At 32.8% G+C, this 25,730-nt stretch overlaps 1 protein-coding gene across 1 annotated transcript in view; it reads left to right on the top strand.

The window, feature by feature from the left end:
- The first annotated feature begins 343 nt into the window (after nucleotides 1–343).
- The window catches only part of LOC143058927 (protein Wnt-9a-like), a 45,843-nt gene continuing 20,456 nt past the window's right edge, over nucleotides 344–25,730 (top strand). The window contains exons 1-2 of the mRNA XM_076232401.1: nucleotides 344–1,192; nucleotides 15,026–15,297. Of these exons, the coding sequence (XP_076088516.1) occupies nucleotides 1,113–1,192; nucleotides 15,026–15,297 (352 nt within the window). The 5' untranslated portion in view covers nucleotides 344–1,112. The remainder of the gene's footprint in view (nucleotides 1,193–15,025; nucleotides 15,298–25,730) is intronic.

The following is a 25,730-nucleotide window of genomic DNA, read 5'->3' as shown; positions in this document are numbered from 1 at the left end:
GTTCTTCGTGATTAATGGCTATTTTAAGAGAAATAGATTGATAGAACTGTACATCACGAAATACACTCCTATAATAAGAGATAAAAGTCGCACCTTTCTATACTTAATCGTGATGGCCTTTATGTGAATTCTTGAATGATTCTTATTCATCGAGGGCTGCCACCAAATACAGCGATGGGGGCGGGTTTGAATGATGGCGGTCACCTCAATTAATAATGAATCTGTAATGACCGCCCAGATTTCATAAATCTTAAATATAATCTTATATGAATTACCTGGGACAATGTAATAAATCCTGTGTTAAAATTTACGTTTTTAAAATTACTTAAGCGAAAAATTTCAAAACTTTTTTCACATATCTGTTTGTAACCTCTCCAACCCATACATCACATCTATGTAAACACGAGAGAGACAAGCAACAAGCTATTGGTGACATAACTGCCCGCGAATCAATCAACGCAAGACAGAAAGTTATCTCACTCCATATGATACAACGAATACGTCCATTGATTAAATACATCAACGAACTTACGACATGTTAGAACCAACAGACGATAGATAGTAGCACGTGCTAGTGAAACCTGTATGTGTAACAATCTCCCGCAGAGTGGCGCTGCTAGAAAATCACGCACAGAATGTTCGAAAAGTTTTGTTATTCATGATTTTTTCTGTTAAAGGTTAATCCAACGATTCTTTGAAGGAAATTTGATAAATTTAATTTCACGACAGGAACTCGAGAAATCAAACACAATTTTGTTTGTGTTGAACTTCGGAATATTTAAAGTTTAGGCTATATTAATATTCCAGTGAACATGATAAATTCGCGATAAGGCGATCTTTGATGACCCTTAGAAATGATATTAAATTTTGATTTTAAAAGTTGAGAACTGCGAAAAAAAATTAGAAATGACAATTTTTAGGAGTTTATATTAATATGTGACACGATATCTTGCTTCAAAATGTAAAATGAATCTGTGGAGTGTTTTAATATAATACAACGGATAATTTGCATATTAAAATAATCTTGTGAATGCTGAAACCTCAAAGGATGAAATTTTGGATATCATGAACAAATTTGGAACAATGTACTTGCATAATCGGTGGAAAACACGATGTTACTGAATCAAGTTTTACTATTTTTAGGGATTATTTGTTCAATATCATCATCTCCGACGGTTTTAGCGTATTTTGGGTATGTATATTTTTTATCTTTCAAAAGAAACCATAATGGCATAAGCCACTGGAAAATAATTTTTAAGCAAGCAGGGGCCTGGGAATATTTAGACGATTAGAGAAAAAAATTGTTGCAACATGCTTTAATAATACAATAATGAAAGTGCTGCATTGGTGCTATATGCCACTGAACCAGAGACACATTCTTCACAAATAATATTGATGAAATAATTTGCTATAATGTATTTTTTATGTGTTATGTTATTTGTATATTGTCACAATTAAGCTGTCTCATGCTTATACGACAATAAAATAATTATTATTTATTATCACAATATTTTGGCCAGAGCAATCACCTATAGTAAAAGTAAAATTGTGGTAATCAGATATATTCTCTGAAATCAAATAACAATAAAATATATTGGGATGCAGTTACATGCATTGTAGTCTTGAATAAATATTTCTAGTAATCAATAAATATTTTAGGGTATAATCATAATCCAAAATTAATAGGCATAGTAATAGGTGCACAAAAATGTAAGACAAATGTTGTAAGTTCGATTTAATGCATTCAGTTATAAACTTTTACTCATTGTTGAAGGCCGTACCGTAGGGTGACCCATAATTGTTAATTAATGTGTCATTTGGTCTCTTGTGGAGAGTTGTTTATTGGCAATTATACCACATCTTTTTATTTATTTATTTAATATCAACCAGAAAACAAATATTGTCATGTAGGGTTTTTGTCACTGGATTACAATGAAATGTGCCAAGAGAATAAAAAAAATCTTATTCTTTAGAGGAAAAATCTTTTACTATATTTTTATTATAATTTTTGTATTTTTTGTAAGAATTGTGACCTAATTCATCTTGTTATCTTAGAAAAAATAGAATTATTTATTTCATTTCAATTTCAATTTCTTTTAATTTTTTGGGGGTAATTAATTGTTCATTAAACAAGGATTTTTTTTAATGAAATTGCAGAAATTTCGTATGTTGTTTGCATTTATTGTTCTGTGGCCAATATTACACACATAACTAGACGAATGTTATATATATGTTATGTAATTTCTGTCAGATGTATAAATATATTGATTGATCATAATTTACTATTCATCCAGTAGCAAATATTTCATGCACATTCAGGGCGAGTCATAACAAATAAACACTCTGTTTGTTGAGAATACAAAATAATAAAATAATATCCTAGTTAATTTGCGCAAAAATGTTCAGAGATGTGTTTTGAATAGTCATCCTAATCATAAAACTTAAAGAGTCAATATTTCTAACCTTTTTACACCAGGAGAAACTAACCACATATAAATAATAAAAAATAAACATTGAATTATTAAAATAACAACTAATTTGATGTATAATGTAAAATATATAATTCAAAGCGACAGCAAGTATCTAAAATTGTCGTAATAAATGTACACAGTCGTGTATTGTAGCATTTAGGTAACATTCATAGCCGCTGAGATATTTTTGGCTTTATTATTATGTTATCCCAGTATACATTGACAATATCGTCTGCCTCAGACATATATCTTAATGATTACTTGTGGTTTTTCTACAAGCTAATAATCGATGAATATTAGTAGATCTTAGTACATCTGGGTTAATCTATAACCCCCTATTGCGATTGCAAAGCAGACATTGTTTCTGTATTTGCTTGAAATAAATATAACCCGAATAATTCAGCCCCTTCCCATGATCGGCTTTCCCACTGCAATGCAAATGTAGCCATCGTAAATATAGAGCAACGCGCAACTGATTTATTCGGATTAAAAAATAAATGATACGTTTGGTTGAAAGTTTCCAGTTTATAAAATTCAAGACGTTGTCCTAAAATTAAGGTTGGTCGTAGGGGTTTTTGGTTGTTAAGTCTGGGTCTTGTACATTTTAAAACACTAAAACTAATTTTGTAATGTTTGTTCGCTTTCCAAACTTCATATCTCGAGTGATACAAATTAATGTTCTACAAAAAGCATCTAGTTGCACATGGAAATCATAATATTATTTAGTAGGCAAAATAATTTCATCCTCCCCTAAAAATGATAGAAATAACCCACAAGGGCCAATATGCCATAATGAATTATACCGGGTAATACACTAATTATAATATTATAGACCGTTTGCTGAAAACTATAAGTTTGATTCCGGTAATTAAATTTAATGGATTTTTACTGTTCCCCAAGAAGATAAAATATCATGGAGAGCGAAGGGTCGTTATGATTTTTTAATATTTGTTTTTTTGGGGTCTATGTCAAGGGAATAAGAAACTGAGCATTACATCTGTAAATTATATTCAGTATTAAGACATTCAAGTAGTGAAATGCGTTGCACTTCAATTAAAATATTTCAACGTGTATGTTAGGATTCCTATGCTCTGTGTGGACAGGATATCAGTAGAAATTATTTGACTCTGCGAAAACGTTTTTAGCAAGCGCTCTGTCATGTTGTCTATTTAGGGACTAAACACCCTTAATCACAAATTACTCACTACTTGTAACTATTCTTTCGTGTCTGATTAGAAGAATAATTTACTCAATTGATGCGATTTGACAAGTGTTTGTAAAGAAATATTACATCTTGACTGTGTTTTCGGTCGGAAGACAATCGTATGTTCTTGTTTCTTGGCAGTGTCTGGTTACTTGTTAGTTGTCCTAGTTTATTGTGTAATTAGAATGAATAGGAACGTGAGGAATCAACAACAGTGGATAATTGGCCCGAAAACTAACCCGAATAATCCAGTCGTTATATTACGATCACTTCAATCACTCCATTAACTCTCCTCTGGAGGACAATGACCGTAAGGGGCGCTGTAATTATTCGAGTTACCCGAAAACATAGTTATTTTGAAGTGCATTTCTTTAAGACAACAAACGTTGTGTAGAAGACCAATTGCTGGCCTTCGACTGTGTTTTACTCTTTTGTCGGGTTGTTGTCTCGTTGACAAATTCTCCATTTGCCTTCTCTATTTGAAATTAAAAAAAACCCGTTCCTTTGCTTTTTTGAAGTTTGTTTACATATTTAATGATGAACTACTTATGGCGGGACAAATTATATCAAAATTAACGAAAATTCCATCAGCTATAATATCTCAAAATATGGACAATTTTGACAGTTTGAAAACTTCAGACACTATTTTTTTGATCTTGTTAAAGTGGACCAAATCACAAATTCGTGCACTTTTAAGTTCACGACCTGTTTTTCACAGTCATGACAGTGTTATTCCGTTACCAGCTTTTTGAGGTACAAAACATGAGGATATAAACTGGGAAAGTAATACAATGTCCACAGTAGGGACTATGCAACGAAAAGGACGATACTCGTGTTCTCAGGCATATTGTAAAATAGTTGGGGTAGTGATTCTTTAGCAATTTGGTTGCTAAATAAAGTATAGATTTTAAGCGTTTATTTGTTTTGTAAATTGAAAATACATTCTTTGTGTGTCCCTTATCAATTAATGTATTTTTCCTTAATTCAAAAGTATAATTGTCATATTAAAATGCATGAAATATTTGCAACTGGGCGTTAAGCTAACAACAATCAAAATAATAATGTAGGTTAGTTACATAACAAGTATTTATATCTAGTCTAATATTACCAAAATTTTGGCACCTTAAACAATTAAGTTTAAAATTTATATATTTTCATTGTATATTTATCTTTCATAATATAATTTACAGTGAAAACAAAAAAAATCACTTTGATCAAAGCAACAATTACACGATTTCTGTCACTATGTCAAATCCCTCCGGATAAGTCATTTTATTCTGAACTCAAAAAACAGCAGAGCTATATTTTACCGTAAATCCGAAATGATTATATAATATTTTAATGTCTAATTCGTATTCAAACAGAAACACTGAACTTCTAGAACTCAGCTGCTCAGTTCTACAGATCGCTTTGAAAGTATATTCAAATATTCGCAATGTGAAAGCCATTTTACTGAATCAAATTTTTTTTTAAACGTTCTGTATAGTAATCATATAACTTTATTAGTCCACTGGATGGATAATTGTAAAGGCAATATACAAGGATTGTTAGGATAACAATATAGAGATTAAAAAGGTGACAAAATAGTAAAAATATATTGAGAAAAATTGGAAAAAAATGTAAAAAATAGTATCAAGAGAGAGAAGAGAAAACGGCATAATAACTAGACAAAAAAATATAGTAAGTTCGATCCACATTGAGACCCTCGTTTAGAGATTTAATGTTAATTCATAAACAGTAAATAGAATGACAAGCAAATTCCAACCGGTTGGCTTTTATAGCAACTAGGAAACATTTTTAAGATTACCATGTATACCCTTTCGTTTTCTATATTTTCCCCGTTTATTTTCCGTTCAACTGACTACTTGTTTTATATCATACAAATTTTTTAGATACAAGTTATAAAAATGATTAAATATCTTATTCTGTCAATGATGTAAGCTTTTTTATGGGCATTATGTTTTCTGGTCTGTGTGTCCGTTTGTCCCTTCGTCCGTCCGTTCGTCCCGCTTCAGGTTAAAGTTTTTGGTCGAGGTAGTTTTTGATGAAAAGTCCAATCAACTTGAAACTTAGTATACATGTTCCTTAGGATATGGTCTTATAGTATACATGTTCCTTATATAATATGAGATTAGAGAGTTTATCACATTTTCACGGTCCACTGAACATAGAAAATTACAGTGCGGATTGGGCATCCGTGTACTTAGGACACTTTCTTGTTTATATTTGATTTTAAATATTATCTATCTAAGGTGTAAACCATATGTATTTATAATCATGATAATATCACCAAAACAAAACTTCGAAAAAAATTGGAATAATACAATAAACCTTGTTTTTATCTCCGTTTTTGTGACTGCTTGTTTTTATATCTTTTTTTTTTTTTTTAAATAGGAAGTCCCAAATTTTAGTTGTATAAAAAGTAATTTATATTGGTTTGTCCATCGTCCAGTGACAAATATTTCATCAATTTTCAAGTTACCCGGGTGCTAAGGGAGATAATCTGGTTGATTTGATTTCTTAGTAAACTGGTCCCCATTTTATTTATTTGAAAGACTCTAACCAATATAAGAACTTTGGCATCAAATTTACCCATACGGCAAGTGAGAAAACCACATTTAATTGATTTTAAAAAGACTTAACAAAAAACATAGAAAAACCGAAATGTCTGGACTTGTATAATTGCAAGTTATTATAAATAATGATAATAACACTTCATTTTGAGGAACGTTATCAATTATCAATGATAGTTTTGTTTCAATAGCGCCATTGCCAATGAATAAAACACCAATATGAAGACTTTTTCTTTGCACTCTTTAGGCTTTTTTGTTTCATGTTCACTTCGTAAGAAAGCAAACTGAGTCGGTATAAAAGTCGGAAATTTAACGATAAATTAAACAGGGTATATATATATATATATATATATATATATATATATTTTAACTGCATGTTTGACAATTAACCAGTGGCGGACCCAGAACTTTTTATAAGGGGGGGGGGGGGGGGGGCTCCGACTGAGGTAAAAAGAGGGGGACTCCAGTCTTGCTTCAGTTATTCCCAATAGTATCAACCAAATCCAAATTTTTCCTACAAAAGGGACGACCCAGGCCCCTTGGATCCGCCTAAGTGATTCATGTCTTGGTTGTTGAATGCAAAACAAATATAGCATGTGTATTCAATGTATTATCATGACAAGAGCCGGTTAAACGTTATTGAGTTTAATGGTATTTAATATAGGAACTGAGAACAGAGTGTATGTTCTGTTATCGTATAACTAGGCTATAGACAGAACTTTTGTGAAGGCAGTCTTAAAATATTGGTGTTCTCTTATACCTGCATATGGCTCTTTTAACTACCCGATCCTTCCCAACATAAACTGTTACTTGGAATCAAAGTAGCCCGGTGGCAATAGAAAAATCAGAAAATTAAGGTTTCTTAGTAAACCAGTTACATTTTCATTTATCTGAATGGCTCAACATTCAATATTTAATTGTTTGCTCCTTAACTCGATAGCTCAATCTAACCATTAATTGAGTGTTAGCTGCGAAGAATTTTCTTTTTAAATATTTCGTATATTTTTACATAACAAGAATATTTTTTTAACAATGATGGAAAATTGTTGATGATTCGGATGATTTTGATTTGCAATGTAAGAACATACTGGAAATGTGCGAAAATTTTCACCTTGAACAAAAAAGAGAAGAAAAACACATTAGTAGAAATCATGAATATATTCCGTAGATATAATTATGTTTGATTACCTGTTTATTTATCTTATAATCAGCATGTCAGTTTTATTATGATAAGAATATAAACATAGGTCACGTGATAAGATTGACAACATGAATCTGTATAGATTTTTTTTATTGAAGGCTAATCAGCAGGGTATTTTTCGATCGCCGATTTATTTTTAATTTTCTCTCGCACATACAGTGACATACTAGGATAGAAAGATTCAAGAACAAATAAAAATGACAGAATAACAGTTAAACGTATGAATAAATAAGATAAAATCAAGTCATATAGTGTATTCTGTAAATTCGTCCAAAAATGTGCATCGATCAAGGTATGCGACAATATTCTGCATCTTTCGTAACGAATTTTCGATTAATTTATATACATGTACTTAACATCTTCCATGCAACAGTGAGTAGCATGTGTGGTCTGAAAATTACTTGAAGGAATCTATAATAGGTATCATGTATGCACATTTTATATTATTATTTATATATTAAATGAATGAGAAGAAAGGCAAAGTTACACTGCCGTCATCGGATAAAAACGACAAATCAAAGAATTTAAATTTATATATAGCTAATATAGGACAATGGTGTAGATTAAAAATTACACCCCTCCAGACCCTTTCGTTTTCCACATAATTAACATTGCCAATAATAAACAAGTTCCGGGTTGAATCCGATATCGATACCAATAGCATATTCACCTGTTACCTATTATCTTATCTGTACGTTCCGCATCTGATAGGCGCACCACCAAAGTTGAACGGTGTTTTTATGATTTTTTGCTATACACACGGGTCATAAGCACAGGGTTGATACTTCTAAATTCAATCATTGTCTAATTGTTCCCTATTGTAGTATTTTAATCAGTAATAATTTCTAAGATAACAATACGAATACTAAAAATCTGGACTTAAAATAAGGCATATAGGTACAGTTTTCAATTTGTTAGCGGGCATGACGTAAAACAGCTAATCAAATAATTCAACTTTATTTATAAATAATATAGGACAGTGCTGTTGATTAAAAAATAATCCATTCCAGGACCTTTTCTTTTCCAAATAATTAATATTACCAATAATTGATAAGTTACAGGTCGACGGGTTCACAAAGAAAGAGTTTGAAAGCAGAGTAAACTGTGTATCTTATAAACGGCATGACTTTATCAGATGACAATACCAATACTAAAATAAGGCTTACGCATAGTTATATACTTTGATTCAGTTACGGACCCGCGATATCACGGGTGTGTTCTAATAGGTTTTAAGTTTGAAGGCGATGTGATCACTTTACCGAAAACTGAATGTTTAAACACATATAACTTGAGAAAGGGACAGACGGACAGACACATTCCAGAAAATGTATTGGGCTGTCCAACAATCGTAGGAGGAGCATAGAAAGAAAGAATTGTGTAAAAGTTGCTTCGCTAATATTTTGTTTGTGGAGAATTTTTGGAGAATTGTTTTTCTTTGTTATTTTTGTAACGGCGTTAACTGTCCTTCTTTTCGATTTTCGATGGTCGTTGATATATTGAGGAACAAAGGGGCCGGGAAAGGGGATTGAGCGATAGTGGGCTGGAGGAGGAATCAATTACCCATGTTTTAGCTCACCTGAGCTTTTCTCATCACTTGGCGTCCGTCGTCTGTCGTCGTCCGTAAACTTTTACAAAAATCTTCTCCTCTGAAACTACTGGGCCAAATCTAACCAAACATGGTCAAAATCTTTTTAGGTTATCTAGTTTAAAAATTGTGTCCAGTGACCCGGCCAATCAACCAAGATGGCCGCCATGGCTAAAAATAGAACATAGGGGTAAAATGCAGTTTTTGGCTTATAACTCAAAAACCATAGAGCAAATCTGAAATGAGGTTAAATTGTTTATCAAGTCAAGATCTATCTGCCCTGTAATTTTCAGATGAATCGGACAACCCGTTGTTAGGTTGCTGCCCCTGAATTGGTAATTTTAAGGAAATTTTGCTGCTTTTGGATATTATCTTGAATATTATTATAGATAGAGATAAACTGTAAACAGCAAAAATGTTCAGCAAAGTACGATTTTCAAATAAGTCAACAGGAGCAAAATGGTCAGTTGACCCCTTTAGGAGTTATTGCCCTTTATAGTAAATTTTTAACAATTTTTCGTAAATCTTAGTTATCTTTTACAAAAATCTTCTCCTCTGAAACTACTGGGCCAAATTCAACCAAAAACTTGGCCACAATCATCATTGGGGTATCCAGTTTAAAAATTGTGTCTGGTGACCCAGCCAACCAACCAAGATTGCTGCCATGGCTAAACATAGAACATAGGGGTAAAATGCAGTTTTTGGCTTATTACTCAAAAACCAAAGCATTTAGAGCAAATCTGACAGGGATGACATTGTTTATCAGGTCAAGATCTATCTGCTCTAAAATTTTTAGATGAAGTGGACAGTCCGTTCTTGGGTTGCTGCCCCGAAATTAGTAATTTGAAGACAATTTTGCCGTTTTTTGTTATTATCTTGAATATTATTATAGATAGAGATACTGTAAACAGCAATAATTTACAGCAAAGTAAGACCTAAAAATAGGTCAACATGACCAAAATGGTCAATTGACCTCCGAAGGAGTTATTGCCCTTTATAGTCAATTTTTAACAATTTTCATAAAATTTGTAAATTTTTACTAACATTTTCCACTGAAACTACTGGGCCAATCATTACAGATAGAGATAATTGTAAGCAGCAAGAATGTTCAGTAAAGTAAGATCTACAAAAACATCGCCATCACCAAAACACAATTTTGTCATGAATCGATTTGTGTCCTTTGCTGAATATTCACATAGACCAAGGTGAGCGACACAGGCTCTTTATAGAGCCTCTAGATTTTTATAAAACATTTTTGATAAAAGAGGACACCGACTAACTAATTGGTTTTTGTTGTCACCTTCAGAAGTTTATACCCCCCTTTTTTCCACGTTATCCAGTTTTCTGTTTGATCCAACGCAAATGCTTTGTATAAATATACTTTTTCCCTTTTGACGTATTTTGTATTAACCTTCACATTATTTAAGAAGTCCAAATGTTTTTGATATATATTTATATATATATACTACTTACAGTTTACATTATAAATATTTATATGTCGGTCTATCAACATCATCTTTCGCTCTGTATCAAATCAATATATAGTACACGTGTACTCATATATATTGTATAATAAGTTAATTCATTTCTTTCATACAAATTCATTCTGAACATTCATGAAATATTTGCCACTTAAGGAATGACTGTAATATTTTTTCTGTCTATGAAGAAATAACATAAAAAATGTGGTGCACACTGAATAACGCGCGTAGCGGGTTATTTAACAGTGTGCACCACATTTTTTATGTTATTTCGAATAGACAGAAAAAATATTAGTCATTTCTTATAATTTAATTCTAAATTCCATTTTAAACCGTAGAAAATCATGAAAAAACGTTGATGACGTCACGGTCACATGACTAAATTATGTCTATGGGCTCATAACAAAATAACGTCAGCCAATCAGAAGACGCGTTACATCCAAAATTGAATTATTAACTTTTAGTAAATAACAATGAATCTTTCTTTCAAACAAATGCATATTTGAATTTTCTTCAATGAATTAAATTCCAACGTCCGGATTTGCTATTTCGTTTACCGGCACTGTAAGACAGAAACAGTTGACCAGATTCAATGAAATTGTAATTTAAGCAGAAATGAAGTATATAAAGTTTTTCCAAAATGCAATATAAGTGAAGGCCAAATGAGAAACATGCAGGAAATAATTAAAGCACCTGACAAACTTATCTCTTTGACATTTTTGAAGAATGTTTTCGATGAAATCAAATATTTTTTAATGACAGATTTCCGAATTCCAGTGTCTAAAAATTGGCAATATGATGCATTTTTTAAAATCAGTTAAACAGATCTACATGTAGCACCTATTCAATTAAGCATCACGATGTTCTATACGACCATACTTATTCGTGAACTCGCATGAATCAAATTATGTAATCACAAAGTATGAACTACGTAAATGCCGACAAGCTATTCAAATCACTCGGCTATCATTGCCTTAAGATTATACACGCCAAGGCTATCACAAAATCAGATCGCTTTGTATATATCACGCAATCTTCAAGAAAAGAATTTGTCCAGTGTTGTCATGAAGGGTTCATTTATAGCTGGTGTTACGGTATTACTTTTTGTTTTGATCATTATTGAAATCTGCTCAGCTGCTTACAGCAACGTTACGACTATCACCCACTGGAAATACTACCAAATCGACTTATTTTTATATCATATATAAAACCTTATTCACAACGCGTATTATAATACCATTGATAGTTCAGTTTCTGAGAGGTATACAAGTTGAACAGAAATATATTTACCTCTATTTCAAGTTGAACAGAAAGGTTTTGACATCGATTTAAAGTTGAACAGAAAGGTATTGACCTCGATTTCAAGTTGAACAAAAATATGACCTCTATCATGTCCATTTAAAGTTGAACAGAAGGGAAATTTACCTTGATTCTTAGTTTAACAAAAGTTCAATTCAGCTGTAATTTCAAGAGTGGCATCCCTACATGTTTTAGTTAATTATAAAAATACCAAGATGTGGTATGATTGCCAATGAAACAACTTTTCACCAAACGTCAAATGGAGTGGATTTAAGCAATTATATGTAACCATACGGCTTTCAGCAATGAGACTCATACCATATCGTCGGCTAAGACACGAAGCAACAACAACAACTAAAAGATAGGCTGCTAATTTGGGGTATTGTTATATATAAACATTAAGAATCTCTCATTCTACGAAATTTAACGCAAAGCGTAATTCATAACTCAAATCCTACCCTAAAATTCCCATTATTGTACGTTTGTGTATATATAATAAAAAAAGCGCAAAATGTGAGGGCGGAAGCATACGTATATGCATCTTGAATACTTCATCTCAGCAGTTGTAACCGAGGATTATCGCGAGATCTGTGCTAGAGTTTGTGACGTCCTAATCAATTATTTTTGATAGAAACATAATCCTATCGTAATTAAATGCGTATTAAGCTTTCTCATTAGACTTACATCGGTAATTAATTCCCAAGGTTGGATAGGTACATAACATATACATGTATATTGATAGTATCTCGCACACACGTGTCTTATGGTATTCCAAATATATGTCTTACTATCGTCTTTGCACTTTTAAATTGATTGGGTAGACTAAGTATAGGTAAATGTATTTGGATTGACAGTGGTTCGCAGTAAACAAGACACTCTTTAAGCGTAAAAATCGGGTTTCCCAATCTCAAAAACATATAAGTCTATATTAATCGCAGAGTGTGTGCACGGCTCTTGTTTTTCTCTCTTTTTAAAAGCAGACATAAACAAAAACAACATTCTGGACTTACGATTGAGAACAATTAATTTTAAGCAAGAATATTCATGACAAAAACAAACGTTATGCTAAGTTGATCGAATTGGACTACGGGAAGGATATTTAGACTGCCACTGGATAATTTGTTTTTATTTCACAACAAAGCTTGAGGACACCTCTCAAAGATGTTGCACGGGTTCTTTAACGTGCATACAGAATGGTACCCAACTCTACTCGAGGTATCAGAATGGTACCAACCCTATTCGAGGCATAAAATTAGTACCAACCCTACTCAGAGCAACAAAATGGAACCAACCCTACTCGAGGCATTTAATAGTACCAACCCTACTCGAAACATCAACATAGTACCAACCCCACTCGAAATAACAGAATGGTACCAACCCTATTAGAGGCATCAAAATAGTACCAACCCTACTCGAAGCAATAGAATGGTACAAACCCTACTCGAAGCAACAGAATGGTAGCAACCCTACTCGAGGCATCAGAATGATACCAACCATACACCAAGCATCAAAATGGTCGTCCCCAGTCTGGACGTGGCTGCGTATTTATACATCCCACACAGTCAAACTGACGAACATTGGTTTTTCAATCGAATGGGATAACCATAATTCTTTAACCCATTTTATTGTAATGCTTAAAAACGCCATTAATTGTTCAGCCGAACTGGTAACCTTCGGCAACTGGTTTCTGGTCTAATTCTACCTATAGCAGAATTAAATTTTCATACACAAATAATGTTTTGCTTTTCTTTTGATATTAATAACTATTCGATATAGATGTACACCAGAGAACTAACTATATGTGTATTTGATGCATTCACGAGGGCGTTAGTCCGATTGGTTGTATCCAATTTACAAAATGATATGATGGTGAATATAAAATGACAGATTTTATTGATTTAGGAGGGGGGTCATCCTGCAATATGTCCATTTTTAAAGTAAATCATGATAAACACAGGATATCCAATTTCACTTAATGGCCTCATGGTAAAAACGAATATGAAGCAAACCAGTTTATTGTAAACGAAAATTAGTAACAGGATTTTTTTGTCACCAAGCTTTGGCTGTTCTAATAAATATATTGGGTATTTCTGGGGTTTATAAGGTTTTTTGTGGGGATGCTGCTCTAACGTTATCTGGCAAATATTTGTGACAAAGTAGAAGCTTTTTAGCCGTTTTGAAATATAGCAATGGGTGGCATTTTTATCGATGTTTGATTTTATTCAAACTTTCGACATCGTCATTAAAGCTTTTATTCAAAGTTTACACTTTGTCTTCTTGTGAAAACGTTTAAGTTCCCATTAATTTTTGAGTTTTTAAGATAAACTTTTGTTCAAAGTTTCTACAGTGTCTTCTAGCTTTTATTCAAAATGTCCACTATATCTTAAAATAAGCTTTTATTCTAAGTTTTTGTTCGAAGTCTCCATATTGCCTTCTAGCTTTTATTCAAAATTTCCACTATGTCTTAAAGGCTTTCACATGCTCGTTGCAAGATATACAGAATCTCTGCATTGTCGTTTGTTTATATGTTTATCTGTTCTATTGTTTGCTTAGGACATCTTGTTTTCATTAATAATCAAGTAGTACTTTTGATAATTACCTGTCATTAAGTACTTAGTTTATCGCTACTAACATTCTTTTGCATACTGATTGGTCCTTTGATGATAAAGGGGATCAAAGGTCAATTAAGATCACCCTCTTCGATATGCTGGAAGTTGTTGCAAGTGTGTAGGATACAGTCTGACAAATCGTAAGAATGATTTGACATAGAAGCAACTGAACCTGGTTTTAGATAAGGAGATAAATAATATTTATAACAGATAGCATCGTCTACCACATTAAATGACATTCAAAGAATTGTTCAGCGATTATGGATCGAATTGACTGAATGGTATTCACACTTTCAAGATTCGTCATATTTAACGTCCCAATTCAGAACAAATGTGGCTACGTATTTGTACATCCAACACATCCACACGAATGACCCTCATTGGTTGTACAGAAATAAAAGGTTACTATATATCTACCCCCTCCCCTAGTCAACCCATGGAGTCTTTAATCAATACGAAGATTTAATGAAAGGGAGAACAGAACATGTACTTTTTGCTTTTGGTAACCCGTCATATTCAAAAGAGCAATTTGTGTACTTTTCAGAATCACCGAAGAGAAAACAGCTATTCTTAATATTTAACCATTTTTTTTTAACTTTCAGGCTGACTTCTCGGGATCCAATAATATCTTTTTTATCAAACTGGGAACAAAATAGTATTGAAGAAAGAACAAATATGATAGAAAAAGATAAACTTTGTGAAATGTTAAACTTACATAAGAAGCAGAAAAGAATGTGCCGGCGAGGTACCGGTATTGCGGAAGCTCTGCTAGAAGCCATTAGAATATCTGTGATAGAATGCCATTACCAGTTCCGGTATGAAAGATGGAATTGTTCACTGGCTGACCCCTACAGACAGAAGATTTTACAGAAAGGTAGGTTGTTCATATGATACATTTGTACAGAATCTATTTACCATTCCGGAGCACCTGTGTTCATCCCCTTGTTTTTGGTAAACTTCGTGTTGCTTAGTCCTTTAGTTTTCTATGTTGTGTCTTGTGTACTATTGTGTGTGTGTTTGTCTTTTTCTTTTTAGCCATGGCGTTGTTAGTTTATTTTCGATCTATGAGTTTGAGTGTTCCTCTGGTATCTTTCGCCCCTCTGGTATCTTTCGCCCCTCTTTTACAAATAAGGTTAAACACATTTTATTGTACACCGACGCATATATACAGACAGAAGATGTTATACAGAAAAGAAAATCGTTCATATTTAAAATAAGGTTGAACTCTTTCAGGTATCGGTTAGAGAACGTCAATTTGAGTTTCTTGAAGGGGCAGATGTATACTGAAAATGAATAGCCTTGCCTAGTTAGAGCTGCAAATGAAAACATTTTATAAAACATGATGAAAATGAAGATTCTGCAACACAAAATGATGAAAACAATTCTGCGTATTAAGGCAAAATAAAAAAGTATGTGTGGTTCCAGTTACATCTGGAAAAAAGTTAGGGTAGGTAGGTAGGGAATTTTTTTTTATTTTATGGGTTTTTTTACTTTGAGTCTATGGGAGGAACATTCTGACTTTAACAGTGCTTAATGAAAAATGACAATAAAATCTTTAGGGTAGGCTATTTTTAAGCCGAAAAAGTAGGGACGGTAGGGTTACTGGAACCACACATATATTTTTATTTGGCCTAAAGTGTAAATACATATTTGCACCCATCCCACCCAAGAACATTAAATGGTTGTCCCCAAATTAAAGTAGTCTACGTTATATTCTCTCAGAGTCAAGGCAGGTACAACTCAATTTTTGTAATTTTTGAAATTAGTCTCTGTTATTTGTGATCATCATGGCAAAATGTTTTCACTTTCGAAGCATTGATTCCGTTCCCATTCCGATCATCAGCCAAAAAGGACGCCTCCTCATCACGCGCTGGAATTTATTTTTTGTAATCCCATATCCTTTCAACTGTAATATGTGACCTCAATTGTCTAAATATCTGACCTACAGTGTGTCAGAAAATTGTACAGAAATGTGCGTAGTACCAAATGAGAGATTTCCTGTTTGGAAAATATCTTCCTATTTATATTAACATTGTCATAGAAAGAACAATGTTTACGTGCATATACATGTATACGAATGTTAAACATCAACCTGCTGAGTGAGTGTGGAACATAAAAACACTTAACCTTAACCTTACTGTGTATGCTCTCTAATGTGGCGGTAAATAAAGGATGTTAAATATCGTATTGGCAACCATTGTAAATTTTAGAAATTTTCATTATTTAGATATAGAGCTATCCCGAAGCATACGCAATCTTATCCACATCACTAATTAGTTTAACCATTATTGAAACGTTTGGTTCTTAATGGTCTCTGACAAACTGACCACACATCACATTGGGCCCTCATGGGGTTTTTGATTATGTGATTACTTGGCCGTTATTTTAATGATTATTTGATTATTAAGCCAAATATTTCATGATTATTTGATTACCTAGGACTGTATTTTTAGTTTATGATTATTTGATTACTAAAGATAAGCAAATATTTAATGATTATGTGATTATATTGGCAAAAAAATGGTGATTATGTGATTACTAGGACCCCCCCATGAGGGGCCTCATCACATTGCTCTTTCAGTGTTTGTTCACCTCCAATATCAACTCATTTTTTAAACTATCTAAAGAAATGACACTTTTACATCTTACGAAATCTTTAATGCCATGAAAGTATTCTAATTGGCATAATATGTCTTGTAAACCGCGATTACCGAAAGTTTATCAAAGAGTGTGGAAATTTTAAATACACCATCATCACTTTGCATGTTAGAATCAATTGTATTCGCAATAAATCTTTACTCCGACAAGATAAGATATACAGGTACAACAAATATTGAGAATTCTGCCAATACCCTCAAGTCTTTAAGTAAGTATCAATTAAAGATGCCATTTAACAAAGCATCAGATATTGATACAGAGAGCAGACGATAATAAGTGCAGACGAAGATTGTCATGATATTAAGATGATATTAAGATTTTGACCCCAGTTAACAGAAAACCAGTCCAATATACGTTTCAAGTCTTTATATTCCGCAGCTACATTCGAGTGGGAGAGATAGATTACGAATAGTTCCGAAATTCAAATTATTCGGATCTCTCTTCAAGTTGATATATATGCTGTGTTTAATGCAATATTTAATCTATTGTAAAAAAGAAAATAATAAGCTTGCATAAATTTGCGAAACTTTTATAGGGTATGCATCAAACCCTTTTTATACGACCGCAAAAATTAAAAAATTTTTGGTCGTATATTGGTACAAATGTATCACATTGGCGTCGTCGTCGTCGTCGTCGTCGTCGTCCGAAGACATTTTGTATTCGCACACTAACTTTAGTATAAGTAAATAGAAATCTATGAAATTTCAACACAAGGTTTATGACCGTAAAAGGAAGGTTTGGATTGATTTTGGGAGTTTGGGTCCCAACAGTTTAGGAATTAGGGGCCAAAAAAGGGCCCAAACAAGCATTATTCTTGGTTTTCGCACAATAACTTTAGTATAAGTAAATAGAAATCAATGAAATTTAAACACAAGGTTTATGAACACAAAAGGAAGATTGGGATTGATTTTGGTAGTTTTAAATTTGGTCCCAACAGTTTAGGAATAAAGGGCCCAAGGGGTCCAAAATTAAACTTTGTTTGATTTCATCAGAAATTGATTAATTGGGGGTTCTTTGATATGCCGAATCTAACTGTGTATGTAGATTCTTAATTTTTGGTCCTGTTTTCAAATTGGTCTACATTAAGGTCCAAAGGGTCCAAAATTAAATTTAAGTTTGATTTTAACAAAAAATGAATCCTTGGGGTTCTTTGATATGCTGTAATTAAACATGTATTTAGATATTTGATTATTGGCCCAGTTTTCAAGTTGGTCCAAATCGGGGTCAAAAATTAAACTTTGTTTGATTTCAACAAAAATTGAATTCTTGGGGTTCTTTGATATGCTAAATCTAATCATGTACTTATATTTTTTATTATGGGCCAAGTTTTTAAGTTGGTCCAAATCGTGGTCCAAAGTTAAACTTTGTTTGATTTCAACAAAAATTGAATCCTTGGGGTTTTTTGATATGCTGAATCTAAACATGTACTTAGATTTTTAATTATGGGCCCAGTTTTCAAGTTGGTCCAAATCGGGGTACTTTGTTTGATATCAACAAAAATTGAATCCTTGATATGCTGAATCTAAACATGTATTTAGATTTTTGATTATAGGCTCAGTTTTCAAGTCGGTCCACTTTGGGGTCCAAAATTAAACTTTGTTTGATTTCAACAAAAATTGCATATATAGGGTTCTTTGATTTATGCTTAATCTAACCATGTATTTAGATTTTTTATGTTTGGGCCCAGTTATCAAATTGGTCCACATTGATGTCTAAAGGGTCCAAAATTTGAACTTTATTTGATTTCATCAAAAATTGATTTCTTGGGGTTCTTTGATATGCTGAATCTAACCATGTATTTAGATTTTGGATATTGGACCATAATAGGTAATGTTTAATTTAAAATTTAAAGTTTTTAAGTTTAAGTTCTTAGACCACATTCATTATGTGTCAGAAACCAGTGTTGTGTCAACTATTTAATCACAATCCAAATTCAGAGCTGTATCAAGCTTGAATGTTGTGTCCATACTTGCCCCAATGTTCAGGGTTCTAACTCTGATGTCGTATAAAGCTGTGCCCTGCGGAGCATCTGGTTATTTTTTTTGAAATATAAGGACATTCATTTGTGTTGGAAGATGTCGGTTTCTCCTAAACTATTTTCACTCCAGGACAATATTCTGAAAGTCTGTCCTTCATGCAGTCTTTGCTAAACTTATCAGTGCCATATACTAATGGTTTTACAACACTTTGGTTCATTTCCGAACATTGGACGGAAATCGCAAAATATAGCTCAACACATAATAATAAAAAAAAGTGGGGGTTTGGTTATTCAAAAAATGTACAAGTAGGGCATTCTTAAGCAAACCAAAACTTATTTATTAACGTCTTTCAAAATAAAATTTAATGAATTTGGTTGAAGATGTCTTTTGATGCAATTCCCCCCTACAAAAAAAAACCATGTATAGCTGAAAACAGTCAGTCTGAAAGTTGAATTTATGAAAATATGTAAAATTAATGAAATGGTTTAAAACTTTTTTATAAAGATTCTTTAGTATTCCGATTCAAGGAGGTTTTAACTTTTTCAAAATTGACCCTGTGAGTGAAACAATATAGAAGAAATTTACACCTGTCTCACGTTTAAAGTTGTATCTAGGAAGTGAATAATCTTATCCTTTTCGTTCTCTTCTTGTGCATTGTACGTGACAGTATTACCTTTCACGATTACTTTTTGAAATCACGACGGGAACTACAAATTTGAGATCAAGTCTGCATTATCCCAATATTTTGAAGACAGACAATGAAAAAAACGTTGACGTGTATGTGTTGTGTTGAAAAAGTCACTCGGATAACAATCTTGAGGAATGTTTGCCCCGATAATAAGATGAAATGTTTACCCGTATAACAACAGATAGTTTATACCATGCCGGTTAACAATAGGGGATGTTGACCTTGATAACAAGATATAATTTTTACTCCGATAACAAGGGAGAATTTTTACCCTGATAACAAAAGAGAATGTGTACTCTGCTGTCAAGAGACAATGTTTATACGGATAACAAGAGATTTTTTTCTACCCTGATTTTAAGAGTTAATGTTACTAAGATAATAAGTGATAATGGTTTATCGTGATAACAAAATACAAAATGTAGAATGTTTACCCGGAAAACAAGAGAGAATATTTACCCTGATAACAAAATACAAAATGTAGAATGTTTACCCGGAAAACAAAAGAGAATATTTACCCTGATAACAAAATACAAAATGTAGAATGTTTACCCGGAAAACAAGAGACATTTTTTACCCTGATAACAAAATACAAAATGTAGAATGTTTACCCAGAAAACAAGAGAAAATGTTTACCCGGCTAACTAGATGTTTACCTGGATAACACTCTCGAAAAACAAGAGAGCATCGGAAGTCTGCCCGGATAACACAACAGAATGTTTACCCGAATAATAAAAACGAAATAAATGAAGCAGTATCAATTTTGTCATGTAGCTCGCTCAGTCAAAAGAAAATAAATTGATATAAAAAGACTAAATGAATATATATGTTTATATAAATAAATAAAAAAAAAAAACACCAAATAAAATGTTTGAAATTAGTACGAGTAATAGATTCTGATGTAAATGATAATGATAACCAACACCTGCTGAAATATTTAGTGTGAGGAAATGTAATTAATAATCTCGCAATATTTTGTATATTCTTTTTGAATTAGTACATAATAAACTACTCTGATCGTATCGTTGAGTATAAACGACAGCGCGTGCGGCACGTGGCATCGTTTGAAATACGTATAAATTAATAAATTGGTTAGGACATCAATCACTTCTTAAACGGAATAATTTCATAATATTTATCATTATCGTGTTCTGATCAAGATTTTTTACATGTTAAATAATGATTACGATGTTAATGAAGATGTAGATAAAGCCTAAGTTTTATGAAAATGTAAAATATGATAACAAATTCATGAAATTTTGATCAAACATCAAAACTGTGCAAAAAATATCAAATTGTATAAATAGTTGTTATTATACAGGCAATTATCTGTGCAAGAAATTATGAATGGCATTTCATTTCTAATGCAAAAATGTCAGATAGTAAAACCTTTTTTTTAAATATTTTTTCTAGAGTTTTTTTTTTCTTGGTTTCGGCTGTTTAATTGGAAGTGAAAAAAGGAAAAAAAAAGAGACAGATTGGGTTACGTTGATTTTTTTCGGCATTTCTTAAAGTCCAGTGGTGCATATTTCATGAATTGTGAACGTGATATCGCATGCACTAGTTTGAGCAATGTTGCATACCATGAACGTTTAAGGTAACTTATAAGGTTCATGTATCAAGTTTTTTCAATGGAATGTGCTTTGAAAACCTTTGAGATGACCTGTTAAATATCAAATGTATGTCCTTACTCCAATAGCCTAGCCCATTGTCCATTATTAGTTTTCGCTCCTAGTCCTTTATGCCAAACAACGTATTAATTTAGATAGACTGACTACTAACACAAAGGTTCCTGGTTCAATTCCCATTCCGGGATGACAATTTCAGGGACTGAATTTTCGGCTCTCCCTTGACACCATTTGCGAGTATGGTCTTGAGGAAACGATGAGAGTCCGTCGATGGGACGATAAATTGCTGACCCGTTTTAAGAGAGAGCCATATCTCTTGCACGTAAAAGACACTCTTGTAGATTTCGAAAAAGAGTAGGCTAATGCCGCAACAAGGCTGCACTCGCTACCGCAAAGTGGAAAGGGATTTATAAGTTGCAAAACTTGTTTCCCAATCCACTATAAATAAATATGTTTCAACTAAATATATTCATAATTTAGGGAACTGAAAAAAATGTCTGAAATATTTGGCGATGGATATTTAGCATACACAAGTCATCCATTTAAAATGCCTGAAATAATTTGGCGTCGAATGTTAGGCATACAACAGAAGCCTAAGAAAAAATAGTTGAAATATGTGCGCTAAATGTTCAGCATACATCACTCAGTCACGAAAAAAAAATGAAATATTTGGTGCTGAATGTTCATCTTTTTAACAGTTATAATATGAACATTCAGCTAGCACAACCTTAATGTTCGCTTTAAACAATAATAACAAGCGAGTAAACATTCAGACTTTAGCGCCGGTCCATTAGATCAGGGTAAACATACAGACTTAATAAAGCCAGACCGTCCATCATGAACAGGGTAAGCATCCAGTCTTAATAAAGCCAGACCGTCCATCATGAACAGGGTAAACATACAGACTTAATAACGCCAGACCGTCCATCATGAACAGGGTAAACATCCAGATAAATAAAGCCAGACCGTCCATCATGAACAGGGTAAACATCTAGACTTAATAAAGCCAGACCGTCCATCATGAACAGGATAAACATACAGACTTAATAAAGCCAGACTGTCCATCATGAACAGGATAAACATTCATACTTAATAAAGCCAGACCGTCCATCATTAACAGGGTAAACATCCATACTTAATAAAGCCAGACCGTCAATCATTAACAGGGTAAACATCCAAACATAATAAAGCCAGACCGTCAATCATTAACAGGGTAAACATCCAAACTTAATAAAGCCAGACCGTCAATCATTAACCGGGTAAACATTCAAACTTAATAAAGCCAGACCGTCCATCATTAACCGGGTAAACATTCAGGCCATTCAGCCAGACCGTCCATCATGAACAGGGTAAACATTCAGACTTTAGCACCGGTCCATCATTAACAGGGTAAACATCCAGACTTAAGGTATAAAACCACTAATTCATAGCCCCATTGCTTTCTATGTTAAATTCTGCAATTTCAAGCATTTATGGCTACTTTGTCTTAAGTTCAAATAAAGTGGCAGTTATTTTATGTTAAAACTGTACCTTATCCTGACTTGTGCTGAAAGAATCAACATACCTTTTATTGCATATTAGAGCGTACTGGTTCCCCGAAGTTTGATAGTACAAAAACAGGAACTCAGTCTGATCTGAACAACAGGCCAAATGTGCCCTCCTATTAAAATTTCATATACTTCTTTATCATTCAAATAAAACTTTTAACAAGGGTTCTGCGTGATCCCAAGTGCCCAAGCTTTCATTTGATACAAAAACTACCAAAATATTCCCGCTATTGACAAAGATACAGCTATGCGTAGGAACTATTTTGTTTAAAATATGTACTACTTTCTTGTATATTCTTTCCGACCGGGCCTGAATTAGTGGTTCTATACCTTAATAAAGCCAGACCGTCCATCATTAACAGACTTAATAAAACCAGACCGTCCATCATGAACAGGGTAAACATTCAGACTTAATAAAGCCAGACCGTCCATCATGAACAGGGTAAACCTTCAGACTTAATAAAGCCCTCATATACTGATATACTTCAGATTTAATTAACCAGAGATATTACAATAGTAAATCATCGACTATAGGTCTGTCATGTTACTGCCTCGTTTTTGTGGGTTAACTTATCACTTTGTACTTAACCTTCTTAGGCCAAAATAAACAAATACGTGTGTATGGGGTTTTCGTATCTACCCCTAGTTTTATGCCTCAAAAGCCCAACCATAAAGTTGATATTGGCATTTTGGTAGTGAATAATGCAGGTCAACTCATCTGCTTACTAGTAATTAGAAAATAATAAATTTAAAAACAAGGCATTAATGCTTTCCCTATTTTCTTAAGGTGGACACTCTTAATTCAACATTTTGGTGTGACCTTATTACATTGTTTGTGTGGCCTTATTGGAAAGCAGGCCTAACTTTCGTTTTTATAAAGTTTTTCTTTTATTTCTATTGAAAAGCAATTGTTCCAAACGCGTGAATTTATGCTTATTCATTGTTATTAAATAAAAAAAAAAATCAGTTGTAATATGCAATAATAGTTTAAAGGCTAAGGTTGTAACTTTCTGTCATAAGAGAGGGCCAGAAACTTGTTTAGAATTAAAAAAAAAATACCGGAATTATTTTTACTTTTCAAAATATCTTGAAAGTTTACCGAACAGTTTTGGTGGGTGGTTTTTAATTTATATAGTTAAATCGACATTCCATATAACGTACACTTAAACTAATTTGAAAAAAATCGAACACGCCCTTGCATTAATATACTTATTTTAATTTCATGTAATGGTATACGTAATTAATCCTCTGTTTTTAAAGAAGTACTCCTGACTTCAAAGATGAACGAAACCCCCATCAATCAATCTATTAAAAGATCTATGATTATTAATTTAACAAATCTTATCTGATCAAAGCACTGAATTTGTTTAAAATAAGATTTAAATTGGATAAAAAAGATTTTGTAATTTAAGACTTGTTTTAAGTATACGAATGTTTATTTATTACAAGTTCAAATTATATTATGCTTGACGAACTACTTTGGCCTATAATTGTTTACTTTAACAAATTGTGACTTGGGTGAGAAAGTTGTCTCATTGGCACTCATACCACATCTTCTTATATCTAATTAGCTTCATATGACTACTTTGGGGTTCTGACATTGTTATGTCTCATTTCTGAGATCTAAAATTCCCCCTTCCCCCAAAAAAAGCTCTAAACAAGACTGATCTTGACACATATTTCTGTTTAAATATAGGAACCTTGCCAGGGGTTGTCTAACTTATATCTTAATGTGCTATGTCTTTTAGAGAATTTGGTATTTATGGCAGCCGTCTTTGATTGATTCTCAGTTTAATTCATTCATAACGTATGTAGATCATGGACGATCTAGAGCTTGAAAAATTATATATAAACTTGACACAGAATGTCTATTGTTGTCTAATTATAAATATAGAAATGTCATTGCAAATTAAAACCACAATTATATGTAATGTAGAGCTATGTGTTGACTTTAAACGAACTCCGAAGCAGTGGTTTCTGGAAGTTTGGCAAAGCAGCATTATCACTGTTTCGGAGTTTCAAAATTGTATTTGACTGGTTTATACTAGGGAAAACCGTCTTATAATAAATGGTGCTTGTTGAAAAATGTAAAGACTGGTTTACACAGGGGAAACGTCTGACTTAATGAAGTGTTTGTCCAAAAATGAAAATTAAAAATTTTGATTTCCACACCATCATTGTCATGAAACTAATTGTTTGGACGAATATTGTGAAAAAATTGGTTAAAGTTCGAGATTGCATGTAAGTTCGGTAAGCGCGTCACTGCTTTTGATATCCTGTGGTGTTTGTCGTTGATGGACCATGTTCGTTGTTGTTTTGCGGTTTGCATGTTGTGTCGACTATCATATACAAGTTCTTTGTGCGTTTCTCTGTTATGGATGCTCTTGCATGTTTCTGGGCTGTATTTCTGTCACGTAGTGCTTAAAAGCGTTATTTTTTTTAACATTGTCATACAGCGGGAGGTTTGTCATGCCATTAAACCATGTACACCCCATCATTTGTTTTTCAATGTCCTGAAACAAGTCAGGAATATGGTACTTGTTATCAATAGGTTCGTTTTTATGTGTTTTGGCGTTTGTTTTTGTTGCACTTCGGTGTTCCTGGCGTTCCTTTGTTTTAAAGATAATCAACTAGGCACTCAAAAATAGGTAGGAATTGTGAGTATTTTTTAGGCCTGAAAGATGTTTTAGGATTTCCAGATTCGATTGCATATGAAAAGTTTTTTGTTTTTTGGTGTTTAATTTTAAGGTACGCCTGCAAAACCGCTTTATTAATTCACATGATCGTATATAGGATGTTTTATATGTCTA

This window comes from Mytilus galloprovincialis, chromosome 14, assembly GCF_965363235.1.
Source record: "Mytilus galloprovincialis chromosome 14, xbMytGall1.hap1.1, whole genome shotgun sequence".
Classification (NCBI taxonomy): Eukaryota; Metazoa; Mollusca; class Bivalvia; order Mytilida; family Mytilidae; genus Mytilus; species Mytilus galloprovincialis.
Note: the sequence above shows the minus strand (reverse complement) of the source record. Positions and strands in the feature narration are given on the sequence as shown.